The sequence below is a fragment of the Plectropomus leopardus genome, chromosome 14, assembly GCF_026936395.1.
Source record: "Plectropomus leopardus strain MGB_pleo_1.0 chromosome 14, ASM2693639v1, whole genome shotgun sequence".
In the NCBI taxonomy this organism is placed as follows: Eukaryota; Metazoa; Chordata; class Actinopteri; order Perciformes; family Serranidae; genus Plectropomus; species Plectropomus leopardus.
In genome coordinates this window covers 8,805,330-8,819,792 of record NC_142189.1, presented here as the reverse complement: position 1 = coordinate 8,819,792, position 14,463 = coordinate 8,805,330, and the positions used below count along the sequence as shown (strand labels likewise).

Below are 14,463 nucleotides of genomic sequence, written 5' to 3'. Positions count from 1 at the left end.
GAAACCAGGATGGACATCAGTTTTTCTTGTGCTGCCTTCAGATGCCTTTCAAAAGTATTAAAACTTTGATACCTCAGCAAAAAGGCTTCATTCTCTTCAAAAACATGGGAAAAGGCAATGAGCAAGTTGCAAGAAACTGTTACAAAGTGACAAGAAAACAAGCAAAAAAATTAATGTTAAAAGAAGGAGAGAGAGAAAGGGGGAAAAAAGTGCCCAGAAACTATTTTCATGATTATTAGAATTATATATTCAACATATGTTACAGAATATATTTTTTCAAGTCCTTTCATTGTTTGTTTTTGTTTTTTAGGTTTCTTTTTTTGCAACTTTTAACTAATTTGTTGCCATTTTTTGGGTTATTTCTTGTTAAGTTGCTCATTTCCTTACCCCCATGTTTTGGAAAAAAAATAAGGCTGATTTGTCCAGGTTTCGAAGGGTTAAGAGAGCTATGTAACTGCTTCGGTTCCCCGTTGAAGGGGCTGCCTGTCAGCAAGGTAGAGAAGTGAAAATATTCTAAATATAGCATACATTTAAAGTTATATTGATTTTTTTTAGGTGTCTCAAGTGCATCTTGCTGCTTTCCCAGTCCACAGCAGTGCAGTGGCAGCACTCCTGTATCCTACTCCATACTGGGGGCCCACTGAATCGGAACTAAACTTATTATTATTATTATTATTATTATTATTATTATTATTACTGTTATTATAAGCACTCAAACCTTTGTCACTGCCGGAAAAGAACGCAGATGGAGTCGACCTTTACTGCACACGATGTCTTCGCACTGTATTTGTAACCCTTACACAACTGCAATCACACAACGGTCTTCAGCCCATGTGACATGGACACAGAAGAACAAACTCATTGTGTTGTAGTTTTGGGACCGCAGGGCAGCCCCCAAACTGCGTGTGTAGTCGCAGATACAAGCACTGACTGAATGTGCACAAACTACTGCTGATCCACACTTTTGGCACAGTAAACACACTGTTGACCTAGTTATGTAAATTACTCCCGAAGCAGCTTAAAACTGTTTCTACTTTTCCAACGCGATGATACAACACACGAGGTGACAGATACTTTGTTTGTCCCGCCCTCCTCACAGAAGTCTCCGGCCAAAAAGCTGAGCCACGCAATCAGTAAATCTCTAGGCTGCGTCCCCATCGGAGAGCCGCCGCATCCTGTGTTCCCCGAGCAGGCGGAGCGACCGCAGGAACTCACCCACACTGTGTAAGTGCCACTCCCAAAGCATTTGTTACCACGAGTTGTGTCATTGATGAGGGAAACCCAGCTGATTTGTTGATTAACAGCACAGCGAGGCTCAATGTGCCCATGATGAATAGTCTGTTCTTGTCATGTAACTGCCTCCATCTTTCCATTTCGCCGTCACTACATGAGTGATAGAGTCCCATCTCGCCAAGATGTCAAGCCCATGATTATTTGCTAACGTGGAAATGGTGATATACTACGCAGGTTCAGCCGTTAACAGCACAGTCGTCCTCATCAGTCTGTTGGCAATGAAACAGGGACGACGGTATAAATCTCACACTCCAGGCTTTGAGGCTCCTGGAAGTCATTATAGGAAATGCATTATATTCTGCCGCTGTCTTAAACCCTGCACACTCATTTACATTTCAGTTGAAAAATTGTACGATTTCCATAATCAATTCCACCACTGAGATACATCCGCACGAGTCCACATCGCTAAGGTCACTTCATATTTTTCTCATCATCCAAACGCAGAAAAAACTCTGACGCCTATGGCCTCCACCAAGACAAAATCTAATAATGATTTAAAAAGTGATTTATGATTTTTGCTTGTTCATGGCATTAACAGGATCACGGGAAATCTCTCAACTTACTTTCAACATTTCTCATGGCACATTTCATAACAAAATCCTGCTTCATATTCCAGGCACGGCCATAAATCTAAGCTGTCTGTATATGGGTTTTGCTTCTGGCAAGTGTCAGTGAGTAATTGATAGTGAGCTACATCATGGGGGAGAAAACCAGCTCAGTGAGCGCCAAGAAAAATAGACACAACATAAATACATCAACATGATTTCCTGTTTTATGGCGTGATAGATACCATCATCTCCGAATCACTTCTCGCATCCAGCGTCTGCCCACTGGCGGGAGGATTTTTCTGCATTGTGCCCAAACTTATGCATTTAAGATGAAGTTTATATTTGCATAAATTTACAATTCGTCACAATGTGGAGAATCAACTGTCGACCCGAATGTTTCCCTCCAACTGAGAGATGAAGCGATTGGATTAGCCCACGTATAGGCTGTGTAGCATGAAATTACATCACACGAGTAGATTAATATTGATTAAAATAAAATTTGTGGCTAAAACTAGTTTGGTCTCTCCACTGCCCTCAGCAAGCAGTAATCCGTGTCGTTTTTTTGTGTGTTTTTTTACGATGTTGATTATTTCAGATGATGGAGGCACTGAGAATATTGAGTTCTGCTCAGTTGGATCTCTTGGTCATTTTGGGTTTTTATAGCACAAAGGCCTTTTATTGGTATTGTTTTACTCAGAATTATTTTTCCACAAACTGAACGATGCTGTTCGAGTGCTTTTACTCCAAAATAATATATATCAGTTAATTGGATGCAGTGAGAAGTGACGAAGTACATCTGCTCAAGTATTGTTCATGAGTGCAATTTTTATTTCTTTTTCTAATTTTTTCTATTTTATTGCACATTTTATACTATCCTCTACATTTCAGAGAGAAATATTGATTTTTTTTACTTCACTACATTCATATACAGTAACTGGGCAATTTTTAAGGTACAGGGTAGATTTAAGAAATTAAAATTTGCTCTGCTACATCTTTTGGATATGAAGGAGTTTGGGAGTAAGAAATATTTTACATAAAACATATATTACTATTATTATATATTTAGATTTACCAGATGTTCTCAACCTTTTTGTCTTGCATTTTCTTACTAGAAAATAGCAGTGTGGTTCAGTTTCCTTGTCACATTTCAGATGTATGTATATGAGTTGTTAGCAGCTTCACCAAAGAAACATTTATCTCTTAAACTTCTCAGATGGTTTAATTTAAAACAGCTCTTGGAGGTCAAGCTAAATCAAATAATCAAATATTTCACTAAAGAAAAAGTCCAAAGAATGTCTACAGATTTGTGTCACAGAATTGTGTTTTTCTTCTTTCCTTTCCCATTAATAATCTCCTCAGATTTATCTTGTGTCATATTATGTTTGTGAACCACAGGACTAAATTTCATACAAAGTTTCCCAGCTTGTTATAAAGTTAAAAACTCTAGCTCCCCCTCAACATGCTACAACTGTACATTGCTGCGTACACACTGATGCATCAATATTGAGAGTCTAATAATGACATACAGTAAGGTTTTAGGTGAAAAAAAACAGTGGGGCAACAACCACTTTGCGCAGATGCAAAACCAGAAAATGACACAATTTTACATAATGTACTTATTCAAATTTCCCACACAGTGCTCAATCCCCCGTCAGTGCGCTGTCAGTTTGGGTATCTATGTTTGCCCAAATTTACAGCGTACTTGTGCTACTTTCAAGTTTGGTAATCCTCTCAGAAACATTCTTGATCAGGTATGCACGTGGAAAATAGATTTACTAATTTTAACCGAAACCACAATTTTTGCAAACATAAACAATAAATCCCTTTTTGGCAGAAAGTCCTCCAGCTAAACTTTTCCCTACAGCATCAGGGCGCCGTCCCCTCAGAACAAGGGGAGCAAAAACAAACAAACAATCTTCTCTGACAAGCTAGCGGTTACCCATTTCTTCCTGAAGAACCTCTCTGTGATAAATCATATAATTTTTGATTATAACAACATCCTGCGGCTGCTTAGCACCAGAGTGTTTACTCTCAAATGTTTTCTTCAAAGGGCAGACATTCACATTTGTGTTATGGAAGATATTCCACATTGTTCATGGTGACTGCAGTTAGTGACCCTCTTTACAAAAAATACTAACGTCTGCCAACTACGAGCAAATGACGACAACAGTACATGGCAAACAGCCAATCAGATCGTACCAGGGCAACAGCTGGCATCACGCTTTCATTGCCCACAGCTTTGGGCATTTGCTTTCCTTCCCTTTGGGCACTTGACATTGTGAGCACTTACAGCTCAGTTAACACACCGTTTTAAAACTATTTTATCACCCACTGACCTTAAACAGTATAATAATGAGGAAAAAACATCATCAACTATAATTTTCCGTTAAAGCCACATCGTACCACTCACAGGTGCCATTTTTCTTCACTTGCTGATAATATTTCTACAATTTTGTAGAATTTTCAACAGACATTTTACTTCTTTAAGATTGTTGCAATGGTACTTTTATTTGAATGAAAGGTCCAAACACCATTGGTTATTTAACACCAATGCCAAAATGGAAGTTTTTGGGTAGAAATTCCAGGAACTTCATGCTGTTATTCTCTCCTTTTAAACTGTAATGGACAAAGTGCATTCTCATGCTCTGCAGATGGCATTTCAAGGTTGGTGGCACTGTGTAGACTGTGTGTGTGTGTGTGTTCACTGACTTTTAGGATAATGGAAGTGACTGTTGACCCCTGAGACGTGTTTGTATGTCTCTCAGTCTCTATTGTGTTGTCTGACTCAGAGAAGGTATTAAGCATAAGTCTTAATGACAGGAAAAAGTCTATTTTTGGTTGCAGAAGCGTTTGTTTTTATTAATGTGTGGTAGCTCCGCTCATCAACTGTGCCATGAAAAGATGTCTTTTGAACCTGACAACCATTCAAATTATGTATTCATCGGTGACTGCCATTCTCAATTTTGGTTCAGATTTGACGCCTCCATATTTAACTGAGCATGTCTTCGAACTGCAGAACAGATTTAATTGTAAAATTATATTCAAACAAAATGCAATGAGTGTATTTCGTACACGCATAAGTGAAAATATCCAGACTGAATTCTTGCTATGACGCATAATTTGAAGTTTAACATTTAAAGGATGAGAAAATTGATTCCATTCTGTTAAAAAAAGCCGCAATCCAACCAAACACTTTAGATATAGTACCCTTAAAACCGAACAAAATCCTGTATGGACACACCTGAACCTGTTAAATCTGTTTTGTGCTTCCACAGCAGTACAGTAACAGTACTCCTAAATTCAGGAGGGGTTTCTGGTAAAAGCCTCATCACTGCTCCATCCAGCTCTCGCTGTGTTTCACTGAACGGGTTGCACAACTTTTCAGAGCAAAAAAGAGCAGGCTGGAGTCTCTGATGCAAATGATAGGACATGTCAAAGGTTTGTGTACTGAGCCCTTTTCAAGAAAGAGTGACATTTCCCTCTTGACTAATCAATGCACTGCAGTGTTTCTAGCTCTGCCTTTTAGTATCAGATCACTTTGCTTGGCACCTCCAAAGAAAAAAACATTATGCAATGGGAAGGTTCAATTAGTTCATTCCACAACTGAAACTTCAACGTGTGTGTATATCCTGTCTGGTGGATTTCGTTGCTAACAAACAGAGCCAGACTAACTGTTTCTCCGTGTCCACTCTTCATCCTAAGCTAAGCTACCTGGCTGCTTGCTGTAGCTTCAGATCTACCTGAAACATCAACCTAACTGCCAGAAAAAATGTTGGTACGTTGCTGCAAACCACAGATACGTTAGGTTTGTACATTATGTAGCAGATATGTTAAAATGTTTCAACAACGCTGTGGTTAACATGTAACATGTTTTAGGATCAAAAAACACTTATGACTTATAATACCCAGTTTTGGGGGCACGATCTCAGCAGGAAAAGCAGCAATGTCTTCGAAAAAAAACAAAATGCTTTTTGTGCCACTCATCCTGCTGCAAAAACAGCGACAGGTCCCTACAAAACACCCACATTTAGAGCCCAAAACCAGCTGGAAAACACAGATGGGTTGCTACAAAACTCCATTTGGAGCCTAAAAAAGCTGCTGGAAAAACACAGACAGGTTGCTGAAAAAACACTCACTTTTGGAGTAAAAGCATTTATCTGGCAATAATATTACATTAATGCATAGTGTATTAATTATGTTTTGCAGCTTTTACATGAGGCATAGCGCCTTTACTTTTAAACAATATTTGATTGTACATTTGCACAAGGCATAGTGCACCTTACTTTTAAACTCAGCTTTTTAACATATTTCATTTTTTATGATCTCTTAAGTTTTTTTTCAAACTTTATTAATGTTATGCATAAAGGGAGACTGGAAATTAAGAATTTCATGGTATAGTGTAAACCACTGTGTTTGTTTTACTGTGAATATGACAAACTTCTTAAATCTTGAATCTAAAAAGCCACTTAAAAAAAACAGACAGGTTGTTACAAAACACTGACGTTTGGAGCCTAAAAAGATGGAAACACAGAAATGACTTGCTAAAACCCAACCAGTGTTGTTTGTTGATCTCGAAAAGAGCCACCTCGCCTCTGTGACACGCCACAATCCACAATCCTCTTCACCTCCTGATGACTAAGTCCGCTAATATACTACATCACTTTAGAAACGTTTATCTGATACAAAAAAAATGTGCAAATGTAACGTATTATACCACGTAAACATATAATGCCAACATTTTCTTCTGCCAGCTGGACTGTATAGTCATGAGAGTGGTATTGATCATCTATTGCCAAGACATGAAATGTGCATAATGCACAAGAGTTGAACTATTCCTTTAAATCCAACATAGCAGTTGTAAATCTTTTTTCAGCGCTCTCTGTAGCCATGAGCCATGAGGAAGAGCTGGCACTAATGGAATAATTCTCACTTGTTAACGGTCAATTTCAGAGAAATTATGGATGAATACAGTAATTGTCCGCCTACTATTCCCATGATGATTCCCCTGCTGGCTACAGAAATCTTCACTCAAACTGGATCCCTCAGATAATTAGTCACAGGAAAACTGCCAAGCCTCCAATTTTATTCTGAATTGACTTATTTTATTGATGATCCATAACAGAGAGAGAAATGTGCTGTTGGTATTATAAAACTAGTGCAGTAGTTGCCAATTGTGATGAATGTTGTCCGTGAAGAGGTGTATTTTCATTTCATCCATCAGCGCAGTCTCTCAGGTGTGTGTGTCTGTGTGTGTGAGTCTGAAGAAGCGGCTGTGAGTGAGTAATAATGGCAGAATCAGGGTAGAGCGTCAGGCTTGATAGAAACTCCCAAACTGAACGGACACGAGTCTCCCAGTTGTCCAACCCTTCGCATCCCCTCCAGACAAAGTGTTTCTATTCTGATGCTGTTTTTGAAATATTTACTGGCATCTGAAAGCAAAAGAATAACAGCGAGCTGAGCTGTGAGTTTTTCCCTCCACTCAAACTGTCAGCGAGATTCTTGCGGATTTGTGTTTTGGAGAGGAGTTATAGGTTTGAGATGTACCGTCTGTCTCGGGAACTTTAAATCTATGATACGGCTTCTTACCTTCAGACTTAGCGTCGCTTCTGCCAAAACACTTTAAGCACCAAAATAGTCTAAGAGTCGAAAATAGGCATCTTGGGGTACTTTGCATTAATGCGGAACACACACTATAGTGTCAAATCCTCTGTGCCATGTTTAATATTTTGCAATTTTCCACTCTTTATATAATCCCCAGAAATCCCTTTACATTTTTAAAATGCCTTCCACTGTTTTAAATTTGTTTTTTAATTCTCTGGGTCAATGCAAATTCCAACAATCTCATTAAAATGGAGAGAACAGGCGTGTAATTCATTTTGTGTGAGTGTGATCCTTTTGGTTTTTTTGGCCAAGGCTCCAAAGAGGAGCACGTTTGCAAGCAAGAGAGGATGCTTCATGTTTGGGTTTTAATTTTGAGGGTCGTTTGAAAGCAGCCACACATCCGTCATTTGTCAGAAATAAGGTGAATGTGTGTATGAAGCGCCACCAGACTTAATTTCCCCTTGTACCTCTGCCAAGCACAAGGAAAGGGTGCCACATTGTCATTCCCTGCACGCAGGTAGCACGAGGCTTAGCGCATTGCAGACTTTGATCTCTTAGAGCCTAAATGTTGTGTCAACTCACACCCGTTTGACCTCTGAGGCGCCAGCTGAGTTACTGGACTGTGTGGCTTTAATCAGCATTTCTTAAGCCAGTGAACCACGGGGGCTGAAGACGCTGACGTGAATGAGTTAGGACGCCTGTTAGAGTGAATCTTAAAGGAAAATGAAATACTTTTACGTAAGAAGCTCTTTTTTTTTGTAACAGTTCCACAGGAGTTATATTGGTGTGCTTGAAAAGGACTGATTATTTATAGAAGGATAGCCGTGAAGAGCTTTGACTTATGTAACTAGCTGAAGGTAAAAGGAAGATATGTAAATGCAATTATAGTATAGACTGCAGAGGCCAGTTTGTTGCATGTTTTTCTCCTGCAGGGAGTTTCTTTTAGATGTTGCAATTGAGGTATTTTGGCATTTCCCTAATTTCCAGTGTGTATTCATGTGTTAGAGTGAGGTGAGAAGACAGAGCCAGAGCAAAGAGCTTCAGAGAGCATAGAGAGAGAGAGAGAGAGAGGGAGAAATCTACGTCGTCATGAAGTCATGTGATTGCCGAGTTTCCTTGGAGACAGCAGCAGTGTAGTACATTGAGATGCTCGCTTGCTCAGTTGAGGGCAGATTAGGCATCTGGCAACAGCAGCAGTTGGATGTATTTTGCCAGCCAGGCAGGTGCTTTCTCTCCTCACAGAGGTAAGTGCAATAACCTCGTGTCTCCTCTTCTGTCTGCACCTTCTGGGCGGATTATTGTAATGAGCGTTAAATGAGAGGGTAACATTTACTTGGAAGTATTTGTGCACTCAGTCTGTGAGGGAGAAAGCAGCATGTGCAGGCTTGAGTAGTGACTTTTTTTCTGTTATTCTGCTTGGAATAAGAATTATAGCAGAATTGTGTTATAATATAAGATATAAATTAGTTAAGTAGGACCGTCCATGGTTGTCTTTTGAATCTGTTAGGCTGCTCCTGAGGGAAATTTAAATGTATGAGGCGATAAATAATTGCAATGTGTCTTTAAAAAGAACATGCTAAACCCCCATGAGCATGCACATCAATGAAGGGAATACGTTCTAGCACTGGTTTGTGAACAATCTGAATACAATTAGTGATCCAGAAATGATGCAGTTTCTCTTGCTCTTATTTTTAGCAACACAATAATACACAGAAAAAAAAGACTATGTGTGCTGTTGAGGCACTTCGTGTCTTGTGCTGATAACAGTATTCAGCACAATGTGGATATAAATAGTTTGATTTCGGCCAAAAAATGCTGATTTGACAAATAGGCATAATGGGACACAATGCAGCCCAGTGGCTTTTTTATGTTATAATGAATGCTTTAAATAAAACAGTCAGTTACAACAGAATCAAGGCTGACGACTACAGAGGGATACTACGAGCATGATCGAGGAGATGCAACTACAGAGGGAATGGAAATCGTGTGCTGTTTTCAGTGTGAAGCGAGCGGGGAGCACCTGAGATGTGCAGGGTGATATTTTGATGCTGTTAATGAGACTCTGTGGTCCGAGGGTTTGAGCGCCGGTGAGCTCGCGGGGGCCACCGATTCAGCCGCCAGATGGACCCCATCGCTTTGTTTACTCTCACAAATTACCTCCCACAATGTCACCTTTCCTGGTTTTTCACAGACTTCCAGTTTAATTAGTTTCCTTGTCTGCTGTTGTTGCTCTTGCTCATGTTAATTAGGTTGAAGCTAATAGCCCTAAAAACATTTAAATTGCTGTTCCCAGAAAAGTCAATTATTTTGCTCCAGTTTTAAGATAACTCAAGTACAACATGTTGCCTGTATTTTGAACCTCTCTGCTTATAATTTGCCCCTTGCCTCCCCTCTTACCCTCTTTTATACATTTGTTGGATTAAACTAAAGTCAGGATCGCTGATTCATGATTACTAATAAAATGCAAATGCCCTCTACTCCATTCCCTGGTGACAAGCACCACAGGCCTCTGCAGTGTAGCATTAAAGACCTCTAATCTTGTCTTTTAGTCAGCCGAAACCAGTGGCCAACAACATGAACGACACAATGCTCATGTCCTCTGGGGCGCCTACTCCTACCAAAAGGTAAGCACCCCCCCAGGCATGATGTCCTTTTTAAGATATTATTCTGAGTATTCCACAGAATTAGCTAATGCATTATTTAGAGATGACAAAATGTCACTTTAAGTTACACACATGCAGAAATAAGTCCTTTTAATCCCGCATAATTCACCCTGCACCCAGAATAGGTGACAGATTCTCTCTCATCAGTGGAAACGACAAGAATAGCGTGGAAAATCAGACTACAGATGTTGTTTGTTCCCTCACACTTGACACACATTTTTGCATCTGAGCAGCATGCCCTTGTGAGTGTATTTTTAGAGGGAAAATTTGTTACGCTGTCATGAAGAATATGTGAGCATTCCTACTTAAAGGGTTGATTTGACAAATAGATTATGATAGAATTGGAGCCTCATCATGTAAGCAGATAGCAGGCGAGGGCCCCATGAAAGCAGCCTAATTGTCCTCTCGTTGCAGCCTCTCTGTTAAAGGCCACGTCTATTATTATTTACTCACAGTGGTAATGAACCGCTGTGGTTATGAATTCCATAATGGAGAGCACTTTGAGGTGGCTCTGCACTCTGTCCTGCGAGTCAGTGCCGGGCGAATTTTCCTTTTGTGTGCAGTATCTTTCTCTCGCATCTTTCCGGCAATTTATGTTTGCAAGATAGGACTGCTCGGGGACTCAGGACTTCCCATGGCACATTAGGAGGGACGACACGACACTGTCTGGTGTACAGGGGGAATAGTGGTGTGCAGATCAACCCTGTTAAAGATCAGGTGTTTGACTGAAATCCAGACAAAGACTTTGGGAAAGAATTCTGAAGGAGGAGATTCTGTATGAAGTCTGTACCTTTTTTCTCCCGTTGTGCTCCTCTGGGCCGGGTTATCATACAGTACTACACCAAGGACCCAGTCAGCTGAAGGGCAGCATGCACACTGCAAAAAGTCTCCAACACAGCAACCTGAAAATGTGTATTAAAAGGAGTGAGATCATGCTGATATTCCCTTTCTTCTCTCTGTTGCATTACAACGTAATTATCTAACCTCACTGGTAGATTTCCAATCTTAGAGTTTAGAAAAAAATTATCAATCAATAGTAGATTAAGTTTCTTGCAGAAATGAACATTTTGTGCAGTGCAGCCTCCGAGGGCTGACAGTATCAAGATTAGAGCAGGCTTGAAGGAAGCTGACAGGATAGGGACACCCGAGGCGGTAAACGATGCCTTGCATCCAGACCCGTGGAGGTCAGTGGAAGACATCACGTGTTGCAGCATGTTCAAGAGCAAGGCGACGCTCTCCTGAGGTTTGTTTCACTGTGGCAGTAATGAAGACGCTTGATAACCTTTGTCTTGACATTTTGCTCTGTGAGTCAGAGCTGCTTTGGGAAGATGTCATGCACTGAGGATGCTGTTGCCTTGGAGGGGCATAACAACTACAAAGCTGCCATATTTAGGGCAGAAATTGCGCATTAAGCCACTGTGACGCTTCCAAAATAGGTTGTGTTGAGAGTCAGTGTGGATACCGGTTGATAAGGTGTTGAATGAGGAGGGAAGAGGCATGCTACATTTAAGTTTGGTTGTGGAGAACAGAAGGTCGGTTCCCAGCAGTTTCTCGCTGTGTCACATTTGGTTTGTAAATATTAATCTATTATTATAATTATCCGGCCTGGCCTGCCTGCTTTCACATAAAGGCCCTACGAGTCAAAGATGCTGCTGCTGAATTATGCAGAGCTCCTTGTGGCTCTGCCTCAGTTCAAGAGCCCCAAACTGAAAAGCAGCGCCGGTGCTGTCCTTGTTTGTTGACCCTTTCAGAGAAAAATACAGAACACATTCATGATTGTGTGTCGGAGTTGAAACTGAATGCACTCTGTTTGAAAAATTGTGGGTGTTGTGCTTCCAGCCTCCATCACAGTCTGCTCTCTGATACTGTCTGCTCTGCTGACATGGCATCTGCTCCCTCCCACCTCGCTCTCTCGCAGACAATCGCTCACCACTAGCTCGTCCTCCAAGGGCGAAGCACAATTTATTACCTGTTAGTCATGCAGAACCACGGCGGCACAAGATAAAATTTAGAAAAAAAAGAAAAAAAGACAGGGAAATGCATTTTGAGCTTGATGAGGTTTAATTCAGAAATGAAAATTGACTAAATGTGAGTCAGTGTGGAAACAGCAGTTTGTGTTTCTATCAGGAGGTGTAATTATGTAAGACTTATGAACTCCTAAAATATTTAATTGAGCGACACATGCTTAACATAAAACTTTCAATTAAAACTTTTAATCATTACCTACTGAGTAAACTAACTCTTGCTCTCTGCACTTCACATCAAAACAAACCTGATAACAAAATGTGCTAATTACCTCAAATTGAGCTATTTTGTAGTGATTCAATATTATTATTTATTTTTCCGTTCTAGTGGAATTGGAATGTGATGAAATGATATTTTTTTTACCTTTATCCAAATTTCTGCCATCAAAACTAATGACTCGAAGCTAATTTTATTTTTAAAAAAACGAAAAAGTTGAGTTTTATCTGACGTAATGCATAACCATGCATAGTTCTTGCATTGCTTTGGACATTTTGGATGTGATTATGCCTACACTTACAGGCACTATTCAGGAGTTTTTTAAAAAAACAAATGATAAACTAATAGAGAAATCCCTTTCAATCATCACTTATGACCCTCCAGAAGTGTGTGATAGTGTATTTATCTGCAGCGACTATGCCCTCTGCCTGTATTTTCCTTTATTCTTCTTATTTTTATGTTTAAGACATTACTGGATACAGCGCTCAGATAAGGTCGGGACGTTATAAAACGGTAGTGACCAGGTGCTAGACCATAAGCAGTAGGCATACAAGAGGAAGTTACAAAACTCACAGATACAGTGCCAAAAAAAAGATAAAAACACGATCACAAACTTTGAGTGTCATAAGTGATGATTCAGAGGACTCACTTTTTTCCAATAACATGTTTTACTGGACAATTAACCCTACTTTTTAGATAAGTTTCTAATAATCCTCCCCTCATTTAAAAAAAAAAAAAAAAACGATTTTTAGGTAATTTTTTGGTCCCCTTTTACTAATTTCTTGGAATTTGTGGGACATGTTTTGCTAAGTTGGTCTTTGCCTTTTCCCTCCATGTTTTAGAAAGAAATCAAATCAATCTGCTCAAGTTTACCTTGTAAAAAGGCGTCTGAACGCAGCTGAAGACAACTGATATCCATCTAGCTTTCAAAGGGTTAATAAAAAGCTAGTGGCCAGAGTTATGATTATTATTAAGTTAATTTCTTTGTAATATACACCACTTTAAAATGGAGCGTACATTACGCTTGAAGAAAAACAAGGTTTTCTCCACATATTCACTCCTTCATAAATCTGTTTGTCCCCTCCTCCTTTCCTTCCTTATTTTGTAGTAAGAAACTAAATACTTAGAGTAAATGTATTGAAGTAAATTTATACATTTTATTTAGGTAAAGTACAGATACACCTGAAAAATACTTAGTACTGTAGAAAAAGTATTATTATTATAGTTTAAAAAGTAAAATCTCACGTTTCCAACCAAAATAGGACCAGTACTGTCTGAGATATTGTGTTTGAGTAAAAAAAAATAACAACAAAAAAACAAAAAAAACAATGGCAGTATCTTCAAATGTGAGACAAAAATAAAAGTGTCTGGGAGAGATGCCAGTTCAGGAGGGCCTGAAGGCATTTCATACATCTTTGTCCAAAATCTGGCACAGGCCATCAGGTGGTGCCAGGAAACCCCCCAATGGAGCAGCTTCTATACCGATAGCCCAAAGATCCAGGCACACAGTCCGGCTCAAAAACACCTCTTCAGGTCACAGCCCTTCCTGAGCCAACCTGAGCAGCTCCCAAAAGTGCGTTAATGTATTACTTTAATTTTACAAGAAACCTCAGGCTCTCTAGACACTTTAGCCTGAGGATGAGACTGTAAATTATTTAGAAAGTGTCCCATTTTATGACACATTTCTTGACAATCTGACTGCAGACCAAGAGAATGTTTTTTTGAGTCAGGTGACGCTATCTTGAAGCAAGTCGAATGATCTGCAGAGTATTTTCAGATATTATCACAGGGCGACAAAAACCCTTGAAACAAGCGAGGCAGGAGCTGGAGGAGCTAAAATTATCTCTTCACATCGGCAGCTTTTTATCTGCTTTGAGAAGAATAAGATTTTACTACAAATGTCGATTAAAATGCTGGTTTGCTGTGTGTTTAAGGCCTGGGTATCCAAAGCTGCAGTCTGTGGTTGTTGATGCAGTGGGTTTGAAGCCAGATTGGGTTTAATGGTCTTAATCATCGTTCACTTTCCAGTCAGAGTTAGATGGAGCCCAGCACCATTTCAGCTCTCCTTCACTCTTCATTGCAGACCGCCTGCCGAGAGGGGACAGCATATGTCCTGT

At 39.8% G+C, this 14,463-nt stretch overlaps 1 protein-coding gene and 1 long non-coding RNA gene across 13 annotated transcripts in view; one reads left to right on the top strand and one right to left on the bottom strand.

Moving 5' to 3' along the window:
* Positions 1 to 14,463, bottom strand: part of LOC121953438 (uncharacterized) — a 95,400-nt gene that overhangs the window by 11,471 nt on the left and 69,466 nt on the right. The window contains exons 4-5 of one of the 2 annotated variants that reach the window (XR_015778742.1): positions 10,896 to 11,007; positions 10,084 to 10,808 (exon numbers count right to left, since the gene is read on the bottom strand). This is a non-coding gene — a long non-coding RNA (uncharacterized LOC121953438). Of the gene's footprint in view, positions 1 to 10,083; positions 10,809 to 10,895; positions 11,008 to 14,463 lie in introns of those variants that run through there. The other variant, XR_015778743.1, reaches the window with a different exon arrangement.
* The window catches only part of LOC121953759 (dystrobrevin beta), a 44,730-nt gene that overhangs the window by 14,103 nt on the left and 16,164 nt on the right, over positions 1 to 14,463 (top strand). For 7 of the 11 annotated variants that reach the window (XM_088087724.1, XM_042500978.2, XM_042500975.2 and 4 more), the window contains 2 exons: positions 1,100 to 1,224; positions 9,992 to 10,066. In XM_088087724.1, the coding sequence (XP_087943850.1) occupies positions 1,100 to 1,224; positions 9,992 to 10,066 (200 nt within the window). The remainder of the gene's footprint in view (positions 1 to 1,099; positions 1,225 to 9,991; positions 10,067 to 14,463) is intronic. The other 4 variants (XM_088087726.1, XM_042500980.2, XM_088087723.1 and 1 more) reach the window with 3 other exon arrangements.